The sequence below is a fragment of the Symphodus melops genome (genome assembly GCF_947650265.1).
Source record: "Symphodus melops genome assembly, chromosome: 5".
NCBI classification, from domain to species: Eukaryota; Metazoa; Chordata; class Actinopteri; order Labriformes; family Labridae; genus Symphodus; species Symphodus melops.
In genome coordinates, this window is record NC_136695.1 from 24,277,903 (window position 1) to 24,297,858 (window position 19,956).

General features: G+C 41.4%; 1 protein-coding gene across 2 annotated transcripts; it reads right to left on the reverse strand.

The window, feature by feature from the left end:
* Nucleotides 1-2: 2 nt before the first annotated feature.
* Nucleotides 3-19,738, reverse strand: inpp5b (inositol polyphosphate-5-phosphatase B). Of its 2 annotated transcripts, XM_079343529.1 has the most exons (23): nt 19,508-19,738; nt 18,954-19,032; nt 18,510-18,607; nt 18,315-18,344; nt 18,088-18,198; nt 16,563-16,706; nt 12,053-12,143; nt 10,548-10,718; nt 8,706-8,807; nt 8,301-8,415; nt 6,910-7,026; nt 5,760-5,947; nt 4,900-5,011; nt 4,694-4,803; nt 3,809-3,944; nt 3,433-3,543; nt 3,039-3,204; nt 2,544-2,779; nt 2,343-2,450; nt 1,637-1,721; nt 1,055-1,182; nt 839-950; nt 3-528 (listed from the first exon to the last, which is right to left on the reverse strand). In XM_079343529.1, the coding sequence occupies exons 1-23, from the start codon at nt 19,563-19,565 to the stop codon at nt 419-421; spliced, it is 2,718 nt and encodes a 905-aa protein (XP_079199655.1). In that variant the 5' UTR covers nt 19,566-19,738; the 3' UTR covers nt 3-418. The 2 variants fall into 2 exon arrangements, with proteins under 2 accessions (XP_079199655.1, XP_079199654.1); XM_079343528.1 differs by lacking the exons at nt 16,563-16,706; nt 18,088-18,198; nt 18,315-18,344; ... (1 more) ...; nt 18,954-19,032; nt 19,508-19,738 and adding an exon at nt 14,678-14,843.
* Nucleotides 19,739-19,956: the final 218 nt, after the last annotated feature.

Here is a 19,956-nt window from a genome sequence, read left to right on the forward strand (position 1 = left end):
AATGTTACTTTATCCTTTTTATTTTGTTTCTCACATTTCTAGATAAGCTGAACATATAAAAGAAAAACACATTTTTTTTCCAACAGCTTTATGTAGAAAAGTGATATTCTGCTGCAATCAGAAACATTAATGTACAAATTATCTTTTTTTTTTTTAAATAAAATATACATACATTTAAAATCTTGTTAGCACTCTACAGATGTTCAACAATATACAATAAACTCTTTGCATCAACAGATTACAAACATTTCTTTGAAACAAACTAATATCAGATAAGAAATGTCCCTTATAATAATTCTGTTCTACATCTATACAAAGAGCCAAATTAGCATATATGAAATTTATTTCAAATACTGGACTGTACAGTTTTAGTGTTCAGCTTCAGCATGGACAAAATGAGGGAGAAGTCCTCCTCTGTCTACGAGGAGCCTTGGGTCAGGAAGTGCTGAAAGAACTCCCGAGTCTTCCTCTTTTCTGCAAGATCCTGTTTTGTTGGCGACCTCAGGAGCAAGGAGGCAAAAATCGTTGCTAAGCAGAAGAAAAAGGAAATAATTTATATAAACGGGGGTTTCTCTTTTGGATTGTATTTTTTCTATGAGCATTAGCAACACAAATAATGGTCAATCAGTCGTCTATGATTGGTAAACATTTACGTATTAAAGTAAGTATTAAAAAGACAGCAAGTTCAAACTTCATTTGAGTCACAAACATAACAGCAACATCATTCATTTCCCTTTTTATTGCTTTATTATTATGACTCCTTACTTCCTCATCATGCTGACTCCAGCACAAAGCAACAAAATACAAAATTCAAAGTGCAGCTACTTTTATTTCTTACCCAAGATGTTGATATCTAACCGATTGCTGGCAGAATTCTTCAACAGTTCACGCAGAAAGGCAGCTAAGTAGTTGAACACATTTTGATGGCACTGAGGTAGCATAGAAACAACCTGAAGACAAAATGAATCACCTTAATATGACAACATCCAAAGATCTTTATTGTGTGAATTTGACACTAATTGATCAGCTATAAATTCTGGGCTGTCAAACTCACTTTCTCACACAGACTGGCACTGGAACAGCTTTCTAGGCACTGCTGGTAAAAGGAGTAGGGAACCACAGGCTCTGGGAGGGCATCAAGAAAGAGAAGCAAGGCCTCTGCCACCGAGTGGTTGCTTCCCGCTGCAGATCAACAAAGTCAAGGAACTGGCTCTGGAGCAGAAAGTGCATCTGTTTGAAATGTAGTAGGTGCAAAATAAATCTAGAGATAAATCTACTATTAGACACATTTAACCATTAGATCGACAGATACAGAGTAGAATCTTTAAGTGGCACATTTTTCTTGTTATTTAAGCATTACAAAACTAAAAGAGCAAAGTGCCAACAGTCAGCTTTAATTTGATAGTTTATATCTCCAGTGTCTTTCTGCTTTAATCAAATGAAGAGGGGAAACAAAGGGCAGATTAAGAATGATATGGATGATCATTCCCTCCGTGTCTGACAAACGTCACCTCTTTAACAGCCACTAACAAACCAGCAAAAAAATAAAATGTATGGATGACAATGTGATAATTAGTGAAATTTTCTTTAGCGCTCAACATGTTTTTTTCTCTCGCTCTGACGTAATGAAGGATACGGAGAGAATCTGGCATGCCAGTGTCGAGACAATCCCTGATCTCTGCAAACTCACTCCGGAGCCCCGGCTGCTGAAAAATGTCTTCCTGCAAATAGAGGACAGTAAAAAAAAAAAAAACTTCATTACACACAAATAATCATTCTCCTTTCGAATAAACTAGTCTGACTTTGACTATGCATCAGTATTCATTTCAGTCAATTAAAAATACACATGCAGTGTGATTACACCTTGCTGGGTTTAAAAAGCACATTTATAAAGCCATAGGGCTAAAAACGAGCTAAAAAAACAGGCTCAGTTGGCCTACAGGAAAATGCTCTTACGGTTTCAACCACAGTTGAGCTGAGATGAACTCAATTAAACTAAAAAGCAGAATCCTGTGTGAGAATGACCTGAATCAAGGCTTTTGAAAATAAATATCAATTCCTCTAAGTCTCAACAAATCTCCTCAGTTATTTGGCTTGCAGTCAAAACTGCAGAGTCACATCAGTGAATTGGATTCCTCAATCTGAAAACGTTTATTTAGAGTAACTCCTGCAGCAACTTGTATTTATTTGTGGAGTCGGAAAGATTAAAACAGCTCTAAATAATGACTTTACCGACACGTACTGAGAACAAGGGGCACAAAAAAAAAAACGATGTAGAAGAACATCGTTATTAGATTTCATTATGACACCGAAAGTAAAATGTCCGCATCACATTTCCTCACCTGTTTGATTGCATTGCGGAACAAGTGATCCACCATCATCCACAGTTCTTTAGGAATGTCAAGAGGCTTTTCAGTTTTTGCTGCATTCGTATCTCCAGACATTTCCACCTGACGCAGAAATCAAAAAGAGAGGAGACAATCGTTCATAGAGAGGAGATATTTGAAGGACGCTGTCGCTGCGTTGCACGCTTGAGCACTCACCAGTTCACGGAGGAACTCTGGCGGCATGTCTTGGATGGGCTCCCTCAGCTGACATAAGGAGCGGATGGATGTGCCGTAGCAGCTGGACATGTAGTTTCCTGCCACAGAGATAAAGTAGTCTTTGCCACGCTCCAGGTGAAGCACCAGGATGTCTTCGATCTGCTCCTTTCCAGAGTTTAGATCAGGCGCTGTCGAGCGGTTAACAAACACCTCGAGCTCAATGTCCACAGAGCCACCTAGAGAGAGACGAGCACAAAACACAGAGAGTAAGCAGGCGATTGGACTGTCACATCTCATGATGTGCTAGCTGCATCACCAGCGAGTTATTAAACTGTGGCAGGGTTACTGCTGACTTAGTGAGGTAGTGCTCTTTGAGAACATCACCGAGACATCTCTAATCTGTGCTTGAATGTCATCTCCTCATTTCGAGTCAAAGAGATGAGGCCTCATAGCTTGTGCTGTGTGCTTCTTTCTGAATCTGAATGCACCACTCACCCTGAGCGATAAAGCCTTTTGGGGGGTTGGCTGTGAGCCAGGGCTTGCAGTACGTGGGCTCGTTGGGCTTCTGGATGAACTCAAACTGGCACGGGACCTGCCCGTCGTTGAAGAGGCTCAGTGTCTCTGCATGGTGCTGCATGAACTTCACGTCCTTAAAGTGAAACTGAGAGAAGAGGGAAGGTTTCATTCAGCTATTTCATGTGCATGTATCCTGTAAAGAGCTGCATTAGACTCAGAGCCGCAGATCAATACACACATTCATTAGTGGTGGTTCACTTACTGAATGACATCAGTAACATGATGAAAGGAATATTTAATGCATGCTATTTGACAAGAGATTTTTAATGCTCGTGTTACACTGTATGGGACGGACAGTGATAGGAATTGTTACCTCTTGCTTGGACAGGGTTACAGATGGGATACACTCATTCTCCATTTTATCTATATTACGAACAATCTCTTCAAAGGTCTTCTTATAGTCGTCAGCATTTACTCTCTTAATCTGCAGGGATAGACGAGAAATGTGTCAAGGCAGACAAGACTTCTGTGCTGACAAACTTTTAGATGAAAACGTTGACACAGTCAATTTCAGTGCACTTTTCATATAATGATCATCTCTTCTTCTTCTTTCCTCACATGCTTTTTATAAATAAAAAAACAAACAAAAAAAATCAGGTTAGTAGTTCAAAAGGCTTACCACTGAACCTTTACACTAAACAACTAATACCAACATGATAACACTAAGGACAGAAGGCTGAAGTGTTTACCCCTGTGACCAGCACAGAACTGACTGGTTTGTGATCGCTGGTCTTCAGAGCCATGTGACTCTGGTAATGTTGCTGCTTGATATTCTTCCCTCTCCACAGGATACGGTCACACCAGGCAGGCACGCGACACTTTTCGCTGAAAGCAGAAGAAGAGCCATGAGATGAAGAATACTTTCTCATGACAATGTCAGATGCCATACTGCTATTGTAGTACACTCTCCATTAAAAGGAAGTTATTATAGGGTAGCAGGGCATGCAGAAAGAGGATCCTCTCATTTAAGATGCACACGCATGTAAATAGTGAGAGTGTTTTTAAACGTTTATTGGGATAACCTGAGTGTCCATCTACCCACAAATGTTGAAATAAATCTATCCAGTCCTTTGTTTGTGGTCTGCATACATCTTACAAAACAGAGAAAAATGCTCAGTTTCAAATTCTCTCCGTTTGTGACATCACAAGTTGGATTCTGGGAAGAAAATCCCCTGCCCTCCCCCTGGTATCTTCACCCATGGATTTCATCTCTAGCCGAGAGCAAAACTTTTGCACAGGTCAGCCATTTTTATTCTCTCCACAAAGGAGTGATGTCTGCTGGGAAAACTCAGGATGGCTCATTGCATTTAAAGAGACACGCACCAAAACCGAGCGTTCTGAGTGAGCTGGTTTCTACAGGGTCACAAACCTCCTCTGGTTCTTGATTCATGTTATATTTTGACCACAGCACAGGATGTTTCATTTAGAGCACGGGGGACTGTTTGAAAAGGTGGGAAAAGGGTATAATATATGTCCCCTTAAAACATAAACATACTGGTTTCATTGAAGCATAATCCCCTAACGTGAGGCCCCATCATCATTTCCACAGTCAGGCTGTCATCAAATCAAGTTACCTTGTGTCCCACATGTCAGAGCCGGTATCATATTTGTAGGTTGGCTGAAAATTAATCTCTCCTTCAACAAAGCCAACAAACACCGCCTCCTCATCGATCTGCCTCTTGAGCTGAGGACAATATGGAGCTGGTAAGGATCACTCATGAACATGGATTATAAGTAAAGACTCATTTAGGAATAGGAGAGAAGAGACTGTTGATATTACCTGATCATAACTGTGCAGTGTTTCAAAGTCCTTCTTGCTGATTAGCTCCTTCACATTGTCCACTTCAAGGTCACTGATCCTGTAGTTGAGGTCCCCGATCCACAAAATCACACTAAGGGAGGAAGCAGAGACAAAGTGATATAAATTGAATGTGATCAAATATAAAACATTTTGGAATATTATTTTTGGCAACAAAGCAAATTAAGCTGAAACAAAAATCAAAACTAATCTGGATTTCAAACAAATTAGATTTATAATTATAGTTTTTAAAGTTTTTTGTTTTTTTTAATGACAAAGTCTTAATCTGGCTCCAACAACACACTTAAAAAGAACAACTTTATTAGACCAACACATTTCAGCTTGTTGGATGAAGGTCACAAGCTGAAATGCGCGGGCCTATCAAAGCTTGAAACAACAGCTGCTGGAGCTTGTTGACCTTTTCAAGCTATTTCATTCTGTATGCACAACAGAAAACCCTCCTCTGCCTCTTCACAAAGTCTTTGTCCCTCTGTCCCATCTAGCGTTTTTTTTTTTCCTTCCCCAGGCTTCATGCAAGCGCTGGCTGTTCGCTCCTGGAGCACTTGCATGAAGCATTTGTGCGGGGAGAAGAAAAGCGCTGCACATCTGTCCCGTCTCTATGACAACAGCTTCTGTATGACCAATGTGAGTTAGTTACTTTTTACTGTATGATTTTTATTTTTTCCCGGACGTGTGTACAATCAATCAAACAATCCCAAGAAAACAAAACGGAAGAAAATATAATAAATTTTATGAAAAACACTGTGAAAAAAAAAAAAAAAAAAAAAAGACGCCTTAATCTTCCATTGGTTTGCAGGAAAAGGACTTCTAATGTTTCATACTCGTGCTTCATGATAGTGAGGGGAGGCCGGGTAGGGTCAAGCTGGCGAAACAAGAGACGACTGCAAATGTCCCTGTAGTCCTGATTGCGTCTCTCGTATTCTTCGATGTGCGCAGCGAGGTGAGAGTTGACCACGCAGATATCAGAGTTGTGGAAGCGAAAACGGATTGCCACAGCGCCCTTGTTTCCCTGTGAATGAAAAGAGAGAGGGAGAAAGACATGAAGTCAGAAACACTAAAACACCTATGTATGGTCTTTTGCCTGACACTAATCCCATATTATCCAGGCACTTCAATACTCTACATTTTTCGGAGGCTTGTTGGTGCGTTTCATAAAACCAGTCTCTCTTTCGAGCAGGAAAGGATCGAGCGACCTTACAAAGGCTCCACTGGTCACAGCCAGCCATCTGCTGTGTGCCGCAGGGACTGCTAAGCAAGCGAGGCCACAAACGAGACAGGAATAACTTATTATGCTGCACAGCACGAGGAATCAAGTTGGGAGTTACGGGAAAAAGAGGCTGGTGAATGAAAGTGTTTGAAAGTGAAGAGAGAAGACTTCTCATCCTCTAAAACTCTGTGGACGTAATTCAACGGCTGCATTACGGCTTCTGTTCTTCAGTATGTTGTTCTTCACTCTTTTGTGGATGTTGTGAATATGTTAAGCTTAATATAGCTTAATCGTATAGCGGACTCTGTTGCTTCGTCTGCTACTTCCGTGTTTTTTTTTGTTTTTTTTAAGGTCACGTCTTACCTCAGGAAAGGTGCTCCTAATGAATGCAAGGTGTCTTTAAGTTTGTAGAAACAAAAGACATTTTACTACAACATCACAGAGGGGAGAGCTACGACGAAGACGAAGACGTGGATAAACGACATCTTCTCCGTAGCGTTCCTGCACTGAGCAGCTTGTTTTAAGCACAGAGGATGATCATTGCTCCTCTGATGGAGGTGTGAGTGGATCAACAATGTTGGTGTCCATCGCCAAATGTCTTTTAGCCCCATTTTTTTTAAATGAGTGAAGGTTTGCACTCCCAGTCATGCTGCTGCTCCTTCACTGCTCTGTGTACAAAGACACAGCGTAAACGTTTGTAACATAACAGCAGGATAAACGTGAGCTGGGCGTGAACAAACAGGACCTGCACTGTCAGTCCTTACCATCCTTCCCATGATGCCCGTCCCCACAGTCTCAGCCTCCACGTCAGAGATGAACTCGGCGTGCTCCTTCTTCACATAGAAGATCAGCATGATGCCCACCAGTCGCACCAGCTTCACCTGGAACAGAGGAGGACAGAATGAGCAGAATTCACAAAGTTACTGAAACTTCAAAGATGCTGAGTATTTGTATTTGATTGGTCGTCGGAGGGGGACCAAAGACCCCGCAGCCACATTAAAAAAAACCTAATGTGCTTTGCTTCTTCCATCAGCATTTTTACTGAGTTTCGACTTCAGAGAGAACTTTGGAATTATTTCAAGTCCAAGGCGCTGCAGCTCATCTTATATTCAGGACAAACAGAAGCAAAATGATGTGCTTAATAATTTCAATTCGACATGAACTAACAGTCAGTTAGCAGCAAACTAAAGTGTCAGTTGCAGATCAGCGGAGTGCGCTTTAGTCAGCAACAACCGCGGATGAAGAAGTGACACGTCATAATGCTGGCTCCTTGAATTACACAAACCGTCTAATCCTTGAAGAAAAACAGCCTCGGCGTGAAAAGGAAGAAGCTGCTGAGCTCGAGTCAGCACTCGCAGAGAGAGAGAGAGAGAGAGAGAGAGAGAGAGAGAGAGAGAGAGAGAGAGAGAGAGAGAGAGAGAGAGAGAGAGAGAGAGAGAGAGAGAGAGAGAGAGAGAGAGAGAGAGAGAGAGAGAGAGAGAAGAGGACGATGAAAGCAAAAAAACAAAGGGGAAGAAAATAGAGATAGAAACATGATTACGAACACGGCTCATGAAATATGCAGGGCTGTTATGAGCGTCCCAGAGGATGATGCTGTGAAACCATCCATGTAATGTGATGACAGAGTTTGGAGTAGATAATTATATGGATCATAGGCAGAACCTGTTGGAGGAAGCTGCGACTTCACTGTGACATGAACACATTCATATACGTGTAACTCGCCGGCAGATTCAAATAAAGTACGAGAATATATTTCAACTGATCAGAGCTGAATATGGAACAAGCCGTCGCACAGACGATCCACACAGAGTCCACACTTTTTGACATCCACGTTGCTTCCTTGAGGTCATTGGATTATATTATTTGATCTGCGAAGGTTGAAGTGCTGAACCAAACGTGGAAGTCTCAAAAACATATATTTTCCAACGAGAAAATGTTCTGCATGCATTCCAAAAAAACAAACAAAAAAAAAACAGTTTGCTTTTTGAATGCAGAATTGGGGCGATACAAAATAACGGGATGGATAAGACAAAAAGAAAGCATCCTGCAGCATTTATGGTGCAATTACACTGACAGTCCAAATGCTCATAATTCATCAAGAGGTGCTGTGATTATCAAAACAAATCAAAAAAAAAAAAAAAGAAGACTTCCTTACTAAGGCATACTTGACATCTGGATGCAAGGCCTCAGACACAGCCTTCGTCCACTCCAGCTCTTTGGGGGTGTCATTGAAGAAAAAAGCCTCTTTGCTGAGGTCGAGCTCCTGAAAACTGCCGAGAAGGACAAACAATGAAACCCATTTGAGAGGTCGACTCACATGTTGAAGCTTTACTCACTTCTTTCATGGTCAAACTGATCCAAAAGTAGCAAACTGAAATGTAGGCAGGATTAGTGAACACTTGGGTGCTGAATCTGTGGGTGGGCTTGTTCTCCTGCTTCAAACAGGATCAATGATGCGTACACCTCTCAAAGGTTCTGCTAGTATATCTCTTTCATTGTAATGGGATTAGGCTGAGAATCGCACGGCTGTTCTCCAACAAGACAGGTGATTGTGACTTACCCCACGCAGTAGATGTCAGGGGGGTTGAGTGTGCAGCTCAGCCAAGGGCGGAGGCTTTCCTTCGGAATCTGTCCGTTCACATTGTACGTGCCGAGGAAAATGCTAGATGGAACAGGGAGAGGTCAGGACTGGGCGTACAGGAAAGGAAAACAGGGCCACAGATTGTTTGAACAAGTGGTTACTATTTTTGAGTTGACCCAGTAGCAAACCTTTTCAAAAATGTCCTATTTCAACCTCCCCTGCCTGTAAGAGGAGCACACGATGCAAAGAGGCTGGAAAGAGTTATTAGTGGACCATTCAGCAGCGCCACTGGAGCTTTAATGGCTGTTGAAGAGCACCATAGTTGTGAGAAAATGTTAAAGAGGGTCCTTGAGATGTATTCTGGCATTTCAGAAGTGAGCAGGAGCCCCTCCTCTCGGACCTCCATAGAGCTGCTGCACAGGAGCTCTTCCAGCGTGTGCTGACTTTCTCCCCTAACAGCCTGACGAGAAAGATGCTGAAGCTCTTTTACAACAAACATCTTCCAGAGTTGCTTATCTAGGCCTTTCCCCTCCTCCCCTATACATGCAGGTCAGCATGGATTTCAGCACATTCTTGGAATTGACTGTAATATGAGGAGAAAGCATGTGCCCAAACAAAACACACCGTTTTAGTTTCTCTGCAACTCCAGCGTATAAAACAGCCTGCTACATTTATAAAAGTATTTACATGTATAAAAAAGTAAGAAACTGCACAGCTTCTGGATATACTAACAGTAACATATGTAGTATACTGTCTCTTTAAACAAAAACTTGATTCAGGATCAAAAGCCTTCCCAGACGGCTTAGAGCCCCCAGTTGAGGGAAACGTGGGTCAGTCAGACCCTGAACAAAAAAACACATTCACACTCAGATCTCCAGATATTAGAGGAGTCTCGGTTAGTCTGGGCTTCAGCTCTGACCTGTAGAGGGAAATAGGAGCACTCAGGGGAGGGATGGGGAAATCAAAACGTGAGAGAAACAGGTTTGTTTTGGTGTCTTTGCTTTCTGAGGGTTTCATACAGTTGATTTTTTTTTACTGTATGGCAGGATGGTTAACAGATTCCATGTACCTTTATATCAATACTCATGTCGAGGATTTTCTTTACTCTTTGCGAGGGTGTAAAAAAAAAAAAAAATCAAGGCAGAGACCAACCAGCAGGGGGCAGTGTGGTTCATGATGCTGACTCATAAAAATGCATCCTTTCAGACTATAACAAACAGTGAGCTGAAGATCTGAGGCACAGCGTGATGGAGCCCCTGGGTTGAGCATGTCTTGAAGGCGTCAGATGTAGTGCTGCATGATTTAGAGAAGAGCTGAGTACACGCAGACATAAAACCCACAGATGCTGACTCATTCTTTTTACATAACACTTCTATGGAAGTAACAGTAACACTGTGGGCTCACACACGGCTCCTTCAAAACAACTTTTGAAAAAACGGTTCCATACTAGGAAGTGGACATCAGAGACAACACCGTCGCCTTCTAAACTTAAAGCATAACGTTTATTTGCAAAGTTATTATTTCCCTGTCATGCAGTTAAGAGGCTTAAAAAGCTCTGCACAGAGTCATATTCTGGTTTGGATTAAATGCTTCACCTTTCTGTTCCCAAACACGTTTGACTTTGTTTCATTATGAAAAACAAACAAACAGCGTACAGCACTGTGGATTAAATGAATTAATGCAAGATGAAACAGGAAATCACCAATAGATGCATCTGAAGAGACAAACCGCCATGACGTCATGGACATGGTCATGGTTGTTTCTTTATGGATGGATGACAAATCTGTCCAACACTTCAATGAAAGGCAGAAATAGAATTACCTGAAATCCTCCAAGTACGTGTAGAGGTCCTCATTCTTCAGCAGCTCACACCTGATGAGGTTGTCTCGCAGGCCGAACTGCGGCATGGCCAGTATCTGAGCTTTGTTAGACGGGGTGTGGCTGGACGAGCGCACCAGGTCATCCCGGTCCTCTCGACTGGTGATGACTTGGCTGAACGTGGGAGAGAAGAAGTAACAGTTAGGCGAGGGGGAGGAAGAGGGAGGGGGCGAGAGAGTGGAGACAGACAAAGATAGAAACGGGGTCATCATGTAACGCTGGTGCAATTTCAGAGGGAATGAATGATCAGTTGGATTTTTTTCTATTTGTGTCGACGTGTAGAAATCCTTGTTGACATTCGGGATACTGAGCTCGGTCTGCATGCAGCCATGCAGCTGCAGGAAGCTAAGAATAAAAAAACATGGCATTAAAGAGACATCACAGTGGGCTGCAGACTAACAGCCTGACGCAGAGTGGATCACCACAGTGACAAACTCCGGCTGTGTGAGGAAGCTCACTTTCTATGCTGTAGAATATGAAATGAGAAACCCCTGGAGCCTGTAATCTTCCAGGAATATGCTGGAATGACGATATTCCACGTGGGACTAAAGGATCTATTCAAACAGAGGCAGCACTGGCTTCCAGGTTAAACAAATGAACATATTTAAATCAACCCTCATCACCGAGCTGCCTTCAGATATGTACACAGTAGAATTATAACAGCACACAGCTGATCTTCAGTCTGCTACTCTCCTCACTACATACAGTGCACTGAGTCATACTGAAATAATCACTTTAACCTGTGATACTTATCAGCCCCATGGAGCAATGTATAAGTGCAACTCTGTTTTAATGTTGGAAATGCAGGAGATGAGTTCAACACTTCCACCAATAGTTTCACACGATGTCACAGATCGTACTGTGAAGTGATCGCATCAAAAAACACAAACGCGCACCGACAATGCTCCCGCACTGTTAAGAATGCCGGACGCAGATCGAGTGTGTAACGATGCATTGCATACGTGTCAAATATAGTCTGCAGGAGCCGTCAGGACCCACACGCCTTTGTGCAGCACAAACGTGTTAACACTGATTAAGACACAGGAAGAACACATGAGATCCAGGCTCAAGGTTAACATGAGGTGGTATGTAGGGTCGATACCGAAACAACAATTTAGCCAATTTGCAGATTCAGATTTTGGTTGTGATACTTCATGCCTGTTCTCTAATAGATTAAAAAGGTTGTTTAGTCGCCCGAGAAAACTTAAACTAACTAGAACAACTTTCACCCGAGAGGTGACGTAAGGCTCCCACACTGCTGACGTTTTCTTTCACGCGTCACCATGAACACACATTTTACCAACAGGTGACTTCTTCTCCGCAAATCGCTGCGTACCATGCTTCGCTCATGGGCCACAAATAAATAAACAAAGCTTCATGCGTTCAGGCTGAATGAAGAGTTCTGGTTTTGAAAGCTCCCAGGAGCGACTCTGAACGAGCGGCCTCACCTCTCTGGGCTGGAGTACGCTTTGGACTTCTGCGAGACGCTGTTCGAAGCTTTCTCCTTGTCTAGATTTCCCTTTTTGTCCGAGGATTTTTCTGTTTGGAAACAGCAGGAGAGAAAAGTGTTAATAACTATTAGAGGATTACACGGTAGTATTATGAGCTGAATGACAGACGTCTTGTTTGAGGGAGATCTTGCCATCAACATTTTTGAGAGTCTGCCCTCAGTAATGAGAGGCTGCTGAGACAGAACCGTGACCTGAACAACCCCGATACAACTCTGAAATTATTCTAATGGAGAATAAATTAATGATGACAAAGAACACTAACAACAAAGCACAGTAACACACAAGTCGATGCAAAGAGCAAAGTCAGGTCTCGGTTGTCTGCTCTCGTTTCCTGAAGCTGTGTTTTGCAGCTGGTTACAGTTATTGCATCCTAAGTAGCTGGATTTAATGGGCGAGTGTGAGGTATGAGACAGCATGGCCCCTGTCTGCTGGAGCTTGGCAGGCAACACAGCCGGCTCCTCTAAAAGGCAAAGCCGAGCCTTAAGAGCAGGAAATTAAACTCCTTCAAATTAAAGCACGAATCAGGATAGATTATTACGAGCGCACCTGAGCAACAGACGTGCTTAATGTCCCACTACATTACTTATTTTTTAACAAGACAGCATGACTGCTTGTAATTGCTTTTACTTTGCTGACCTCTCTTGTCTCTTCTCTTAAGATGCCATCACATGTTGTGAGGGATTTATTCTGAAACGTATGAAGACTTCAACTAATCGACCGAGGGCTCGAACACGCTGACATTAACTGATCTAAACAAAGACATCATTAGCAGATTATTATTATCAGTGTTATTGCTGCCTCTTTGCTTCAAAATAAATGTTCATATGACTCGAGATGTAACCATGTAACAAACTCTCTGAAAATGTCAAAATGTCTGCTCCTTTTGTGAATCAAATCAAAGGACAAAAAGAAAGAAAGAAGTAGAGCACTAAAAGGTAAGGCTGCACAGCATCTACTGGAACTATCATTAAAAAGGAAATGCTGCTACAATCAACTGATGATGCATTTTTTAGTCAGTGACGGTTTTTTGTGTGAAAGGAAACAAAGGGGTGGCTCTCTGTTTGACTGATAAAATCGACACCAAACTGTGAAATGTGATGTGCCCACAGAAAAAGAAAAAAAAAAACCTCCACATGCAGCTGTCAAATTGTCTCAAGAGTTACCCAACCTAACCTACAGAACTAGAAACAAATGAAGGTTAGAATTTATGATTGTCAATGAAATAAACACACTTTAAGAAGACACTCTTTAAGCTCTTCAGACAATGTTGATATTTCAAACTGACAACAAACCGATACAGCATCTGTTCTTTTTCTTCAAATCTTCAGTGAGTGTTACAAACACCTCTCTATCTGTGGCTAAATCGCAAGTCAGCACAAATGCAAAGTAGTTATAACAGGACTCACAGACTCTCTGAATTAAAACTGTGGTTGCTTTGCACAAAGGTCAACAACATTGCACAATTCCTCCCCATGTTATAAAACTCATCGTAGTCCATCAGGACTCAGACAGACATTAATAATAATTAGATAAAACTATGGATGATAAACTGCATGGGGTACCACTTTTGTCATCTTTCTTATATGTGGATGTAAAACTTGCCTAACCCTAAAAGTGTGTTGTGTGACTTCTCTGTAAGTATATTTACATAAGTGTGTATGAACTGAAATATGAATTTAGATGCGTTTGCATGTGCGTCCAGATCTGTCTGTATGTAGACACATACACTATTACTGTACTATCCCTGTACTATAAATGTATCAGACATTGATCAGCTCCTGTATCTGAGACTTATGTAACCAGTTTGTTTTTGTTCGTTTATTTTTGTTTAATTGTTAGTTTTCCACTGTGCTTTTAATTTCTCTTCGTGCTCTTTAAATGTCATGAGGATTTCTTCAAATGTTAAATGAAAAAAAAAGACAACAATGTTCATAATAAAACTCTTGCAGTTTATCACAGAGAGGTTTCTGTTACAGCAGAGGACAAAGCACAGTTCAGCTCTTCTCTGTCTGTCTGTCTGAGAGGCGGAAGAAGAAGAAGAAGAAGAAGAAGAAAGTTTTCAGTGATTTCAGGCTAACATGCTAAGTAGGGAGGGTGAGCCACAATCTCTAAAACAGATCGATAATGAAACAACACACAGCCTCAATTACAAAACAAAAAGCAGGAATTTAATAAATGAAAAAAATATGAGCCGACTCCAATCTGAACAGGTGTTTTCATTTTCTGTCACTTAGCGACCAGTTCCATCATGAGCAGTTTAATGTTAGCATGAACAAGTGCACCAAGAGTTTATGAAGGCTAACATGAAGTCATGTAGCTTGACTCTAAGGCAGCAGTAGACACACTAATTATATCTGAAGCGAACCACACGGACAGTGACTCTCCTGCTATTTCTTTTTTTTGGCTAAAGATAGCTTCTTTAAAATCAGAACTACTACTCCAACTTGCTAGCATTAGCTTGGAGGCTAGCTAAAACACATAGGCTCTATAGACTAAGTGCTAAATAGCGACGCTCGCTGTCACCGCCTCGACAATCGTCAAATCTTTACATATTACACATACCGGAATCTCTCATCACCGTAGACATCTCTCTGTACCTCTCCCTCGCATTCTGTGCACAAGAGCAATGTCCAGTCCGGTTTGAGACCTGCCCATACTAACGCCGTAGGAGGAGGAGTTTACCTTACTGCACACAAACAACGACACTACTATGCACTACACATGCGACCACAAAGTACTTAATGACACAAGTATTACGATCAGGAAATTACGCTCACAGACGAGAAAAAAGGAAATACATGTTTAAATAGCCATATTCTTATGTAACCTTTGTAAAAAATTAATAATTAAAATGATTAAAATGCGATACGGCAATGTCCCGTATCGCTTCTTACAGGTTTTAATTGTGGTGTATATTTTGATGATACACTTGACGTTTTAACAAGTTTTTTTTTTAGCTCTTATTTAGCATTGCGAAAACATGATATAATGAAAGCTGTATAAAAAGCGCCATCAACAGAGATCATGTTTGCATAAATGTATTTGTTTATTTACATCATAACTCCATAAAGAATCATGTGGCCTTGTGTTGGCTTATTGTGCACCAAATATTGTTAAACGTTCATCAGTCCATGATGTAAAGCGGTGATCTTGCTTTTGTCTAGGAGTATCAGACAAGTTGAATCTGCATTATACTTAACTTAGATAATATTATATAATTTCTGTATAGGATAGCCAGTGATTAGCTGTGTATTCTGTTTTTGAAGCATTTCCTTGCATTGCTTTTAGATATTGCATTTTATGTACCCCTGGGCAGCACCTTTAAAGGTGTGAACATAACAAAGTTAACTTATTTACTGTACTTGCATTCATTTTTACATGTGTTAGCTGGCAAAGCTCTTGTGTAATTACTAATGCTTACAAAGTTCTGCCACCTACTGTCGTGCTTGCGGGCGAACTGCAGCCACGCTGGCTTGCCTGGCTAAATGCCACACTTAATTAAAAGGAGCCATAACAAATGTGATCACTGTGTCACAGAGGAGTGTCCAAACTTTTGCCCAACTGGGGCGCTGACTTGAGCTTGGTTGAACTGAAGGTTGTGCACACGCATGAATGAAGAACTAACCCTAACCCTACCTTACCCCTTCTGTCCAATCACATCGACTTTTAAGTAACTCAAGATAATGGCAACATACATTTTTGAAGCTCAGTTCTTCAATGACTCAAAATAACATGTCCAAGGTCACAATTTGAAGTATTTTTAAAAATACACACAATACACACTCCATTGTTAACTTCCGGGGTGCTGAGAGTCAGCAGCAGCTCCGACTCTTTCTTTCCTTATATTGTTAATTGTATTTATGTTTATGTTACTATTTTATTCGTTTTTTTGACTTTTTGTTTTGATTCTGCACTGCTACTGCAACGCCCGAATTTTCCCCATTGGGGATCAATAAAGTAACATCCTATCCTAATTAACATCTGCAAACTGAAAACTGGTCTGCAACATAAATACCACCTCTGACAAAGCAAATAGCCAATAATAGTCTAGGATTTTGGGGTTGCACCTGGGGTAACCATGAGATTTCGTCACTCTAGACACCTGTGTCCAGAGTGACACGCCCATGCTCTGTTAGCTCAGATGTGACAGTGGTGTGAAGACTTGTAGGGAAATTTGTTTTAAATACAATTTCACAATTCATATGCAGGTTTGACAAACTGCATTCAAAGGAAGTGATTCTTGCAAAACCACCCCGTTACATTATGCAATCCTTTGAAGCAGACCTTTATCAGTGTGACGCTATCTATGTCAGAACAGAGCAAACACTAAAGCAATAACAAGGAGCATTTCCTGTTACACACTGCATGAACCTATTTCAATTCAGTCAAGTTTATGGGACTGACATGGTGACTGTGAAGGTCTACAAATAGAAACAAGATGGCAAACCTGTTTTCCGTTGCTGGTTGAGTCTGGTAATTGTGTTGCTGAGGGGTGTAAAGGTCTGTTTGACAACTCCCTGGCCTCTCGAGCTTTTTCGGTACTTGCTGATCCATTCAAATTTGGGTTGCTGTGTTGGAGACTTGCAAACATCTGAAGAAATACACAAAGAGAGAGCGAGGAAATTACAACATGTTAGGATAGTTTTAAGTAAAAGCATTTCGAAGCAACAGTTTCATTCTCCTTGTTTGTATGTAGCCACCTGTATGCTTTGTATTACTCACTTAGTTTAAATGTCACAAAAAGTCACAGATACAGTGCAGAGAGGTAGCATACGCTTGCTTACCTTTACCTTTTTTAACACTCCTCTTTTTGACAAAATCAGGTGCCACTTCTTTTAATCTTTCCATCACGCGTTAAAAACATTTGTGGTTAATCTCAGAGTACCATGGAAAGAAACTAAAGCACATCTGTCTTCGTCCATGCTCACGTGGGGTTTTCCATGTAAAAAGAAAAAGAAGGCGAGCCAGTGGCGAAACTGACATAGTCCTAACAAAGGAGATGCTCTTTTCACCTTTCAGTGGATAACTCCATTCAAAAGAACAGGATACAGGGGGGGGGAAAAAAACGTAAGCAGATGAACTGAAGAGGAAGTTACTCGTCCTTTTAAAGCTGGTTTTTACTTTCTGTGACAAGACAAACTCAACAAACACGTCCAAACTCCACCCATTCTCTCTGCCCTCCCTGTTTTTGGCAGCCATGTGTCGTGTACAGACGGTGATTGACAGGTGAAGTGAAACTACAGGTTTGTAAGTTCTATTCAACTTTTTAACCCCAACAGCGAAGAGTATCACAAACGTATTTGTGTTTTTATTTCAGCTGTCAAACTCATCTTCTCTTTAACTGAGGGCAAACTTACACGAATTGAAGTATGGTATGATTTGCACCACAATGTGACCTCGAGGCCAATAAGACTGGTTGACCAGGTTTCTTCTAAATGGGTTGTTGGAGTGCAATTTTGTGGATGCTCAGACAAAATGTTCCTCCTACTAGGTTCAGACATAAGTAAACCTAAACAAAAAAAATATTATTATCTAGAATGAGTCCCCACATCATACCAGGACAAACGCCTCAGTCAGGTGTTATAATCAGGCATATAAACACCATCTGATGAACAAACATTAGCATTAACTTGTGTTTCTAATATACGTTCATTCCATTTAACACAGTCGCACATTCTTGTTTTTAGTGTAATTGTTTTAACTGAGTCAGACCCGTTTAACTGTAAGTTTTATAATGTTACCGTAATCATTTCCAGCAGGCCTACAGCGCATGAATTGAAGAGGATACTGTCCATGTTTGTGTTCCTTTACTGCTTGTTTGCAGTTTCAAGAGTGTTGTATTTGTCAGTAAAATGCAACACACCAAATATATTTCTCCCCCGACAAACTTTCTGGGATTTTTCTGCAAGGCTGCAAGAATCCCAAATAAAAGCAATGACAGCAGGGTGTGATGTCTCAGAGGGCTGACCTACCACTCCACGCTCTGTTGACCTCACTGAGGAAGAGCCGCGAGTGCGAGCCGAAAGGAAGTCTAAGCTCCAACTCCTCATCCTGGAAACTGACTCTCACCCTGGTATCACCACCTAGAATCAGAAGAAGACAGACAAGAACGATAAAAAAAAAAAATGCTTATTTATGTGACGAATATAGTTAGGCATCACAGAATGACAGAGCTTTTCGGGAAATGAGGGCAACTCACCCACAACTGCGAGCTCCTCTGGGGAAGAGACTACAAAGGGAGGAGCATGAGAAATGTGTGAAAGCACTTCAGAGGAATGACTGCCATGCTGTTATTTCACTGGAAACTATATTTAACTCGAGGGACATGATATTATGTGGTGTTTTAACTGTCACTCTGTTTTTAATGATACAAAAAGAAAAGAAAGCAGCTCACCCTCCACAACAGAGAACTCAAGGGAGATGGGTAGGATGTCCTCCAGTGACACGTCGTCAGCAGTAATCGCCATCCTCCGATGGGTGTAAATAAAGATTCTTCAAAATATTTAAAGATGGATGTTTAATTTAAACAAGTATTTGATTTAATTTAAATCATGTTTGAACTGATTTTGTTGGCACTCTGACTCAACTGTTTGTGTGTTGGTTTTAAATCATAAGGCACTGAAATCACAACCAAAGAGGCCTGCAGTGTTAAAGCAGCATGGTTTTAACATGACTTATTGGTTACTGGGTCACACAGGTTGTGTGGTCATTTTCATTGCAGTGTGTGATGACATCCTGTCTGGAGAGGATGTTGCTGGCACTGGGCTCATTCTTAAAGTTAGCCCACAAACACAGTGCTGTACAATGGGGCGGATTTATACAATTTATCAAAACTCACGCATGTTCTTTTGAAGTCTCCACCAATCCCAGCAGCCGGCTTTCTACGATGTCATCAAAGAGGACTTCACATTGGACAGCATGTTTAAAGCTATGTTAAGGATCAATCAGGTTATGCATGATAGAACAAAAAGCCTGCATTGTTACTTTTTGCTTATGAAAATAAAAGTAGGCTGTGCATCGCTCTCCACTGAGTTTAACAAGAGAGCAGCTGCAGCTGGTGGAACAAAGGTGCCATCTTGTGGATGAAAGGTTTTCCTACAAATATATATTATTTTTTTGGGGGGGAAGTCACACCCGACTATCCTAAGCACTGGAAAAACACGAGCTGGAAGACATGTATCGTCTGGATTAAAATGACGATCCGAGTGAGGTTGTTGGCTCCAACATATCTACAGAGTGGTGCACCATGTGTCAGGAGGATTTAATCACACAGGCCTGTCTCAAGACTTTGATAGTCTTCAACACTGTCGCATTTCAATGCAGTTTGAATCAGGCAGTTCTCCATTTGACGTGGCGTTGATTCAAACCAATGCATGACGGTCTCAAAGGATACTATGATGCAGTTTTCTTCCCTTTCCAAAGTTTCTTGAATTGCCACGGATTGATCCATAGCGATGACAGCTCGCAGGAGGCTATGTGACAACTTCGGTTTCCCCACACGAAACTACCCGGAGGAGTTTGAAGAACAGGACAATAATTTCTATCACAAGTAAAAGATGAATGTGTAGCAGGAGAAGAGAGGCTTTAAGAGTCCCTTGTAATCCGGCATTGTATTCCCTTTTTCGATCCAGATGTTTTCTTCTTCCTCCGCCGCTGGCCCGACCCAGTCTGACTGCCACGCACTGATTCACAATCGTTGCGTGCAGCCCGAGTGACGTCACACCTGGGCTGTCATCGTCTACTCGGTTTGGTTTGGATTAGTGATCCAATGAGGATTAGCTCCTCCAAAAGGGCAGGATCCGTAGACCTACTGATTAAACGACGTTTTGTGGACGCTTTCG

Coding starts and splice junctions, on each gene's coding strand:
- inpp5b (XM_079343529.1), bottom strand. CDS start 19,565: ATGGATCAATCCGTGGCAATTCAAGAAACTTTGGAAAGGGAAGAAAAC. Junction 8,416..8,705: donor CCTGACATCTACTGCGTGGG/GTAAGTCACAAT, acceptor CCTTCTCGGCAG/TTTTCAGGAGCTCGACCTCA. Junction 3,544..3,808: donor GTTCTGTGCTGGTCACAGGG/GTAAACACTTCA, acceptor CTATCCCTGCAG/ATTAAGAGAGTAAATGCTGA.